This window comes from Melitaea cinxia, chromosome 10 (genome assembly GCF_905220565.1).
Source record: "Melitaea cinxia chromosome 10, ilMelCinx1.1, whole genome shotgun sequence".
Taxonomy (NCBI): Eukaryota; Metazoa; Arthropoda; class Insecta; order Lepidoptera; family Nymphalidae; genus Melitaea; species Melitaea cinxia.
Window position 1 is genome coordinate 12,086,522 of NC_059403.1, and position 11,443 is coordinate 12,097,964.

Below are 11,443 nucleotides of genomic sequence, written 5' to 3' on the forward strand. Positions count from 1 at the left end.
TTTCATGTCTCTTACTTCAAAAACATAGGACTTTCACACAAACTTCCAACCCCCGTTTTATCCCCAAAAAGGAGTTGATTTCTAAAAATACATTATTTGGACATCTTCTCACCATCTATAGAGCATACATTTTAAATTTCAAGTCTCTTACTTCAAAAACATAGGACTTTCACACAAACTTCCAACCCCCGTTTTACCCCCGTAGGGATCGAGTTTCGTAAAATCCGTTCTTAGCGGATGACTAAGTCTTTTAAGAAGCCTAACCTGCCAAATTTCAAGTTTGTAGGTGTTATAGTTTTGGAGATTTCGTAATGAGTGACAACTCACTGTAAAAGTGGAAATTAGAATTTGATGAATAAACTCTGTCTATGAATGTCTGAACAATGTAATCACTAATTACTATCAAAAATGTTATTGTTAAATTGTGACTTTATATCACAAATTATTTTTGCTGTTAAAGCACTACCTAAATCATAAAGTAGATAGTAATGCCATAAAAGTGTAAAAGATCCAATAGCCATTGATGTAATTTTATTTATTAACTTTTACATGAATTAAAAATATCTACTTACTTCAGAAATGGTAAGCGCATATAAATTTTAGCACAGGATGGAAAATGAATTTTTTTCTGTAAGGACCAAAATTTTTTTTACGCTGGAAAATGCCTTTACGCACTAACCCCGTCACCCGTAGGCGACGGGAGTGTGGGGCTCCCGGCGGTAGGTGCAATGCCAGACTACCCACTAAAAACCAGCGGTGCCCTCGTCGTCCTAGTGGGGCGCCACGGAGTCACGTTAGTATGCTACCGTGACGCCTCGCCCCTATATTTTGTGGGCGATGTAGTCGCAAACAGTGATGTCATCTATGACGTCGAGCGATCGCTCGCGGCGAACACGGGCCTTAGGTGGAACGATAGGATGGGTTTTGCGGGCATTGCGTACGCTTAATGGAACACGATCATAAAGATTCAGATTTCAGACAGATAATATTTGACGTGCTGCCAACTTTAGAGATTTTCCCATAAATTAAGAGATATTTTACAAATAGCGGGAAAGTGGGGATAAATTTTTTTAGGGTATTTTTTTTGGGAATTTTTATATATTTTTTTATATAAAAAAACTGATGAAAAAAATAACAACTCCTCAATTATCATTATCAATTTATAAAAAGAACATGTTCAATGAATATATTAAAGTAAAGCAACAAACATTACAAAATTATTTATTTTCTATATTAAAACCCTTTGAAAAATTAAAAACTAATAAAAAAATAATTGACTGATTTTTATATAATTTCTATTTTGGGTTTAGGGGCTTTTGTTTTTAATTTAGAGACTTTTGTTAAAAGATTTAGGGAAAAGTTTTTTCTAGAGTTGGTAGCACTGTATTTGACATTGTCACTTGCAAGTTTCAATCAAAAAGCACCTTTTTAAATAAATACTTTTTGTCAAAAAGTTCCAATATTAAACATGTGTTTTTTTGTGTACTGCAATAATATATTTTATAACTTTTATATTAAAATATAAACATACGATGAATTGAAAAGCCAGTTCTGAAACATATGTGTGTTTTGTAACTTTATTTGAAACATCGATTTATAGTTTCGAAGAAACAAATTATCATTAACTTATTAAGTTAATGATAATGGCATTTGCATTAGTTGCTCAATAATTATTGAATAGTTAAAAAAGACGTAGTGACCATGGAGGGCGCGTACGATGAGATTATTTCTGATAATCCATTCTTTATACAGTTTAAAAATGAGTATTCGAATTTATTTCAACATTGCATATCGCAATCGTGGATAATATGTGTCCCTCGCATTGGAAGTTTAAATACACGGGCTTTCGCTATCGAAGATTTCTGTGCTCATGTTTTAGTGCCTAGTGATGAATTACCTGAAACACATTACAGTACACTCACTGAAAAGCAAGTTACCGTTGCAAATAAAGTTATCACACTCGAAGTTACTAAAGGTCTGCCATTACAAAGCCACATATTGTTTGAAGAGACATTTTATACTGAAGATTATATCAAATACAAAGTATGGTGTGTAGAAAGCCCTCTTGAGCCAAATACAAATTTAGGAGATGGTGCAGTAACTAAAGATTACCTTTTATCCATAAATGACTGTATTGATTTACTCTGGACTCAAGCTGCTGGCCGCCAAGTATTAGACCAGATAGAACTCAATGTACAACAATTTCTTAAGAAAAATTCTCCATTGCCTATAGCCCTCGCCCCTCTTAGTGATGCAATAAGCGAATTGTACACACAGTGCCTTCAAAGTACTTTACAAAATCGAAGACTTCGTGAGAAATGTAAAGTTTCTAAACATTTACTTGAAAATATTAAATTATCTGTTGAATGTTACATGCAACACCTATTGTTTGATTCCTTGTTTAAACCAATTTGTACTATATGTGCTTATGAAGACTCCCATCTGAATAAGAAAATTAGAAATATGTGCGACATTCAGCTACGTGATCTTGATATTAAAAAAGAATTATACCATGCCGTACCCAAAGCAAAACAAATACTTTCAAAAATTGTAACTTACAATACTGTATTAGAAAAAGTGATTTGTTTGAAACAAGCTCTCAATGCTATTAATAAAAAAGACGATAGCAACAATGTTGTACTCTTAACTGCTGATGACTTATTGCCCGTTTTTGTTTTTCTGCTTATTAAATCTGGTTTACCAAATTGGTACAGTCAACTTAAATATATGAAAGAGTTTCGTTTTAGTGGGGTTGGAAATGGAGATGGTGATGAAAGTGCATTTTTGATTACAACATTAGAAGCTGTTATAGAGCATATTCAATCAGGGGCTCTAGCAGGACCACCTAATCCAGAATCTTACTATTATGAAAGTAATCTTACAGAAGATAATTTAAGTGATAGTAATAGAAAAAATAGTTTGACAGAATCAATATCTACGTGTGATACAAATAGTAGAGAAGAAACACTCGAATATGTATTTGACCTCATAAAAGCAAATAACTCTGAACAAGTGCAATATTTGTTAGAAAAAAACCATAGACATTTGCAAAGTCTTCAACAGAATGAAAGAAGTGCTGTTAAATTTGCAGAAAATCAAGAGGATGACGATGAAGATGAGAATGATGATGATTATGAAACAGAAATATACCAAAAGCTCTGTCATCCATTATGTAGCTGCAAAAAATGTTGCTCCAAAATATCAAAAAACCTTTTGAAGACATCACCAACAGTATCATCAAGAGACAGTCATGGTTTAACTCCGTTGCATGTAGCATCTATACATGGAAAAGCAAATATTGTTGAGATTCTTATTGATATGGGAGCTAAAATAAATGCAACAGATCTTAATGAATGTACACCTTTACATTATGCTGCATCTAGAGGACATCAAAATGCCTTACTCTTGTTATTACACTCAGGAGCATTGATCAATCAGGCAAATATTGATAAAAATACTCCCTTACACTTAGCAGTAAATAATGGACACATGAACTGCATTAAAGCTCTTATATATTTTGCAGAGCATGGAAGAAAACAACTTAAAATAAATTGCACAAATGAACATGGAAATACTCCATTGCATTTAGCAGCAAAATGGGGATACGAAGGAATAGCAAAATTACTGATAGAAAATGGTGCTGAACCATCTCTACAAAATCATAATAATAAAACTGCATTTGACTACGCTCACAACTTAAAAATATTACAAGTGCTTAAATCAAGTACTCCCAATTTGTATGAGTATATTCATATAACAAGTACAGATGTAAAAACTTTAAATTGTAAAACTGATAATCCTGTCACACTTAAATTGCAAAGTCTCAAAATAAGGAACAATGAAACAAACAATGTTACAAAGACTGTGGAAAATCTTAAAAGAATAGAAAGAATTTTACAAGCAATATCTTACGGAGACGTTAAACTTGCTTGTTTTTACATGAATATAAAATATGAACATTATGCTAATACAAATATGACAACCAACAGATCATCTTGTCATCCTCTATGTGAATGTCAACTCTGCAAAAAAACCCACCAGACTATATCAGACTATGACATAAACTTTGCCGACTCTAATGGATTGACAGCTCTGCATTATGCTGCTAGGTATGGATTAGATGAACTATGTAAAATTCTTTTACTAAATAATGCCAATATAAATTCTAGTAATCGAAAAGGTCAAACACCTTTACACTTGGCAGCCTTGAATAATAAGATTATGGTCATTCGTTTTCTTCTTGATAATGGAGCCAATATAAACGCAATTGACTTATCTGGTAACACACCCTTACACGATGCGTCTGAAGTCGGCAATATTGGCGCAACTAAAATGTTACTGAATTATAATCCGAATTTAAATATGTTAAATGGATCAGAAAAGTCAGCAATTGATGTGGCTAAAGAAAAACTTCATTTAACAATCATAGATTTAATTGAAAAACATACAAATAAAATGAAATAAATGTTAATACTCTAGTAAGTAATGGGTGTATAAGCTAAATTACAAATCAACATAATTATTATGTTAAAAATGTTATATGAATAATTAGATTATCAACACATAGATTAAAATGTAACAAATTTATTTTGTTATAAAAATTAACTATTCCATGATGACTAAAAGATCTCCTCCAATATCAAAAGACCGTAGATTATAAATTTTTCAATGTAGTTAAAAAAAAAAATTTATACTGTCGTATTTCGTATTATTTATATATATTCTTTTTATAATTTTTTAACATTAATTTACTGAGCTGGGTTTTGATAAAAATTTTCTTGAATTATTTATTTTATTTCTAAAATTATTTGAATTTTAGTAATATTTATTTTATTTACATTTCATAACTGTTTCTTACCATGCACAAATATTTTTACAGTAATGTGCGTTTTTTGTGCCATATAAGTTAATAAGCAACTTTCAGAATTTATGTTCTCCGAAATGCCATTATTTCAATTACTGATACACTTATAAATAAAAAAATAATACTAATGAGACTGATTTAAATGTTACACTTGTTTTCTGTTAAATTGTTGTCTTTGTTTTTTTTTTTTATTATTATTATTCGATTCTTTTACATTGTCTGAAAAATATTGGTGAAGTTGTTACAACATTATTGTATCTTATTATTTTAATGGACAAATTATAATTAGTAATTATTCCATTTAATGTACTCATCGAAACCACAAGATTTCATTATTTTGTCTTATACTAACAACACTAGGACTAAATTCAAATAATTATATACATTTGTAATAATGATTATCGAAGAGAGGAACAATGATTTTATAAATAAAAATTTACAAAAGTTATTTGTTTTTATTTTACGATTAACTTCTTAAAATTTATATACAATGACGTCACTATAATTGTGTGAACAATAAAAAAAATTTTCTCTTTAAAATTAAAAGTATATACACATACATATATAAAATACATACATGTATGTCCACCAATGTCTTTCATATAATTTATAATATATTAATATATAAAAGAAAAAAGTATCATACCATTTTTTATAAATATACAAAATTTATCACTATATTACAATACCTAATTATAATAATTTAATTATTAATAATGTCACTTTCCTATTTACTAAGTGCTATAAAATCGATAGCGAATCATATATATATACTACAATTACATATTAGTAAGAAATTTACAAACATTCATTAATTCTAATGTCTTACGAATGTAAAAAAACGTGTCAAATTCCGATACTAAGCTAACAACACTAAAATCTTCTTTTGTAAAGAATATTTTTTCCAAGCTGTGTTTGTTTTATTGACGTAAATGTTATAAATTCATATAATGTTGCAGAACAAAAATTTTGTACAAAATAAAAACTAATTCTTTCAAATCAATAATATTTTACAAATTCGTATTTCTCTACATTCATCTAATTCGATATTTTTTTTTATTTTATCAAGGTATAGAAAATGTAGATATTATACTTATTTTGTTTTTACTCAGGATAGTAAGTACAATACTATCTTTTTGGAAACAATGTCGAACGATATCAATCTACTAACATCTCACAAGATTTATTTAATCTTTTTACCATCCATGATTTCTATAAAAAACTGAAATATCGTATACTGCTTACGTTTAGGTTTAAACTGAATTTACTATATTTGCAGTGTTGCTGTTGATATATATTTCAATGTTTTGTTGCTTTTAACCGACTTCCAAAAAAGGAGAGAAGAACTTTTGACTGGGTGAACCGATTTCGATGTTTTTTGTTTAAATCGAAAGGTGGTATGTGTCATTTGGTCCTATTTAAATTTAATTGCAATCAAATAATTACTTTTCGAGTTATATCTTATAAACCGTATTTACTTGACTATTTTTTCGTCGACTAACGTTGTATTTTACCGCATATCTTTTCACTGGGTGTACAGATTTTGTTGACTAAAACAAGATTTAGTCGAAAGCTCATGCCTGTCATGTGATTCTATTTAAATTTTATCGAGATTTGACAAGTAATTTTTGAATTATATCTAATAATCCGTTATTAACTTTGATAAGCATTTGTAAATACGGATTTACTTGACTGTTTTTTCGTCGACTTACGTTGTATTATACCATAACTTTTTACTAGGAGCACCGTTTTTGATATTTGTTGTATAAATCAAAAGCTAATACTTGTCATGTGGCCCTATTTAAGTATGATCGAGCTATAATGGGTACTTTTTGTGTAATCTTCTGTGACGACGCGTTTTTATGTGACGTTGCATACTTTGTTGCAACGCCATCTATCAGATATCCAATTAAACAACTTCGGTGAATATTGATCAAATCGTGTTACATGGCCACATCTACTATAATGTAGTGAGCTGTATTATCCACTAGAGTAGCAGTTTATTCCTTATAAATAATTTTGATGATTCTTGTTTTAATCGAAACCTGATGCTCGTCTTGTGGTCCCATTTAAATTGTCCCATTAATCTTTAATAACGCGTATTTACTTGACTATTTTTCATCTACCTACGTTGTGTTAGTTGTCGATGTAATTGAAGTCGTTTTTTTTTTTTCGTTTGCGAGCAAACATTTATTTTATAATGTATGCGTCCTAGATCCTAGCTTCAATAATGACTTTCAAAAATTTATTTTACATTGTGTAATGTGTAGGATAGTATAAACAATAACGAAATGTTATAGCTTAGATCAGGGCGATACACATAAGGCTGAAAGATTGGCGGTAAAAAGATTATAAATAATATAGAAAACGCGTAAAAAAAGCAAAAGGATAATTAGCGTCTTCATTAACTCCTGGTTTGTTTGGTCCCTACATCTAAGATATTCATACAATTTTCGAAGTTACTGGGTGATAGAATTGTTACATATGTATATTACTATTAAGATAGGAAATAAATCAATAAAAATACAGTCTAGCACATTGGTCGTCAAATGCTGCCCGCTCCTGTATTGTGCAGTCCGCAGATCGACGGATTTTTAACATATACCAATATATAACCAACTACTAAAATTCTATACCGATTTGAGTAAAAAACGTTAAAAAACTTAAAAAACTTATGAAAAACTTAAGCTTTGGCAAAATTCGCCAAACAATTATAAATACCTAAAACTAGATTTCGTAACATTTATTTTAACTGTAATCATTCGATACACAACAATAACGGTGGCGTGTTCACTTTTACGCATTTGATTCGTATTCGTCTTGTTTATTAACCGACTTCCAGAAAAGGAGGAAGTTCTCAATTCGACTTTTACTTCAGAACTTTTGACTGGGTGGACCGATTTCAACAAAAAAAATTTTAATCGAAAGATGGTGTGTGTCATTTGGTCCCATTTCAATTTTGTTATATTTTTTAATAGTTGTTATTGATCGAGGACAGCTAACAACTTCTCTTTGCTTCTGTGTATCACAGTCCACAGCTGAAAATAAGACTTTCCCATGTACGTTCCAAATCTTCCGGTCGTCTACAATCCTCTTCCGTTATTTGCTTTTACGGGCTATATCGGTTACGGCCGTTTTCTCGCACATAATCTTATTTCTGATCCAATCTTTAATAGATACTTTATTATTAATTCTATATAACGTTGAGTGTTTTTAACATTGCAGACTAGTCTGAAGAGAAGGAAGATATTACATCCCTAGTTTTTAACTTGAGGGCCACTACAAAGTGCGCTAATGTGCTAACGGGCTTTAAAGATAAAATCAAGCATTTTTTACACCTAATCTAATTTTAATAATTTTTAAACGCGTTTCTCCCAACACTTCGTTTTTCAAATTAGCTGTAACTCTTCTTACATTGTATATATTTCTCTGTAGAATGAATGACCTTCCAGTTTTTCGACTGTATGAAAATGTAATTTTGGGGGACCCAAAAATCATATCTCATTTTTAAACAAAATTTGATTTTTTCAATGGCAGCATTTTTAAATTTCAATTGTTTTTTTTTTTTTTCACAAGCGTGGATCTAGACTTACAGATTAATAATAGTCTTTTTAGTTTGTTTTTGTTTTCAGCCACCATAAAGGTTGCACCAATCAATACAGCAGTGGAGGACTTTTTTTTAGTAATTTGGGAGATAGAGAATAACTCGCTAGAATAAATTTTTATTTGAAAATTTCAGTATATTTTCATTAATCATTATGTATAAATATATACTCAAAATTCTAAAACCTTTCATGCAGTAGTTTTCTTTAAAAAGATTTCCATAAATAACCTTTTTAGCAGGTCACATCGGAGATATTTCTGAATACACGTCTTTTAACTAATTTGGTTTATATTATGTCGTTCCACGTCACAGTGTTGAAGTTATACCATACCAACCACCATTAGGGCTCTTTTTGAACAAAGAGTTCATCAAAAGATGCTTCTGCAATTTTTGTACTTCTGTACTGGGAGTACAGGAGTACAAAAACGTTAGTTGTAGTCTCCCACAACAATATTGTATTTAATATCTTCGGTCATGGCTTTGAACTTTATCGACAGTGCCGTTTTCGAGTACTTCAGACCAATCAAAATACCAATTGTAAATTCATGCGACGTTTCAATCTTATACGTTTAGATCTTCTTCAGGCATCTACAAATTTGTTCTACATAATATGCTAAGCATAAGCATGCATAAGCTGCATGTGTGATTACCAATATATGTAATATGAAATATTTACCTGCAATTATTAAAGAGGTGGGGTAAAGTACTGCAGCTGTAAGAGTGGAAAACTGTGATGCCAGAGAGGAGAATATCATTAAAAATAATTTAAGGTCTAAAATAATTAACATCAATTCGAATTTTTGTAAGAAGAAAGAATCTAGTGGAAAACATAAAACAACAGGAAAGGATTTGTTATTTGTTTCTGAAAGATAGACAAGATTTAATTGTTGCGCGCTCAGATAAAGATAATAGCACTATAGTAATGTGGAGGGAAGAGTATGATAATGAAATGTTTAATTTGATTAATAATGTGAAGACTTACAAACGAATAAATATTGATCTCTAAGCCACGAGAAACATTGGGGGAAAAAAATTATAAAACTATTATTAGTGGTTTGTTATTAAGGAATGGGTACCGTAAGTCGTTTAATAATGCTCTCTTAGTAAAATTTTAACATGAAGCAATTAATCGTTTAAATACTTATATTAGAGCCGTAAATACCATTACACATTGTAGTTTTCCTTTTATGACAGGACTATCTTATGATATTAACAGATGCTTCATTAGTACTAATGTGAGATTAGCCGTTTTACAACTTGTTAAAGGTAAACAGTGTATATAGGAGATTAAAAGATACGTTAAAAAAAGGAGAACGATTTAGTGTGGTATATAAGATTCCATGTGTATGTAATTGTTGCTATGTACGAGGGTGCGTTTTTAAGTTCGCGGAATGAGAGGGTTGGAGGGGGATGATTAGGCTCATTAGGATCGTAACGTATTTAGTGACTCATAATTAGTATAAATACGAGATTTCATTGTTATTAGACTATTAGTATTTGAGCTATCGCCAACCAAGCGACATAATCAGGAGTGAAAAGTGAAATATGGAAAAAATCGAATATCGTGCCGTTATAAAGTTCCTTACCAAGCAAGGTTACGGTGACTCTTGTCCAGGAAAAACCATGGTGTACAAGTGGCACAGTTTGTTTAAAAAAGGAAGGGAATCTCTTGAAGACGACCCGAAGCCGGGCAGGAGCATCGAGGTGACCACGCCAGAACTTATCCAAAAAGTCGAAAAACTTGTACTCAACGATGCTCGACTAAAGAAGAAACAACTCGCAGAAATGGTTGGCGTATCCGATACAACCATTTTTAAAATCCTGCACGATCATCATGGCATGACTAAGGTCAGCGCAAGATGGGTACCGAGAATGCTCACGCCGCCGCAAAAACAACAACGCGTAGAGTGTTCACGTGCATTTTTGGACCTCTGCAATGAAGACAAGGGTGGTTGTATTGAGTCGAATTGTTACTGGACACGAAACTTGGGTTCATCGTTATGAACCTGAGTCGAAACAAGACTATGCAGTGGCATAAAAAGGGCACAGCACCGCCCAAGAAGTTTAAGGAGTCACAGTCAGCTGGGAAACTCATGGCAACAGTCTTTTTGGACTCAGAAGGAATATTATTAATCGATTATAAAGATAAAGGTGTTTCTATAACCGGAAAATACTACGCTTCAATATTAAAGCGATTAAAACAAGCCATTAAACAGAAAAGACGGGGAAAATAGACGAAAGGTGTACTGCTTTTGCACGACAATGCGCCCGTCCACAAGCGCCGCGTTGCGTTGCGTTGGCTGCCCTGCTTAAAGTGGCCTTCGATATTTTGAACCACCCACCCTACAGCCCAGACCTGGCCCCGAGTGATTATTACCTCTTTCCAAAAATGAAAAAAGAGCTGCGGGGTAAAAAATTTACACCGATTATGAAGTTAAGGAGGCAGTTTCAGCGTATTTTGAGGACAAAGACAAAACATTTTTTATGAGGGTATAAATAAATTAATTAAAGATCTTAAAAATGTGTCCGTCTTGCAGGGGAATATATTGAAAAGGAAAAATAATTTGGTTTTTTTATTTCAACTCCTTACCCTTCATTCCGCGAACGTAAAAACGCTCCCTCGTAGGACAAACCAAACAATTTCTAGAATCAAGAATTAAACAAAATAAGTGATTGTAAAAATATAAACGTTTTAAAGGTAAATAAGACTTTAGCATTCCATCACTTTGACCATAAGTATAATTTTAATTTTGAAAATACTATTTTTTTTGATAATGAGTAATAACTGAAAATAAGTGAAATGATTTTTATAAAAGTAAATAACACAGTGAACAAGAGAATGGATACAAATGGCTTGAGTATTTTATATAATGACATTTGAAAGGAATATAAATCAAAAATTAAATAACATAGTAGTGTATGTTTCTTAAAATTAGTAAGAAATTAAAAATTATTAATTTAAAATAAATTTTAAG

The 11,443-nt window shown here is 31.3% G+C and overlaps 1 protein-coding gene across 1 annotated transcript; it reads left to right on the forward strand.

Annotated features, from left to right (window-relative positions):
- The first annotated feature begins 1,701 nt into the window (after positions 1-1,701).
- LOC123656913 (ankyrin repeat domain-containing protein 27-like) lies at positions 1,702-4,729 on the forward strand. The gene has a single exon (XM_045592525.1). It carries the CDS (start codon positions 1,702-1,704, stop codon positions 4,462-4,464), a length of 2,763 nt encoding a protein of 920 aa, XP_045448481.1. The 3' UTR covers positions 4,465-4,729.
- The last annotated feature ends 6,714 nt before the right edge of the window (positions 4,730-11,443 follow it).

Bases quoted from the DNA above. Each gene is read 5' to 3' on its own strand.
- LOC123656913 (XM_045592525.1), top strand. From the start codon at position 1,702: ATGGAGGGCGCGTACGATGAGATTATTTCTGATAATCCATTCTTTATA.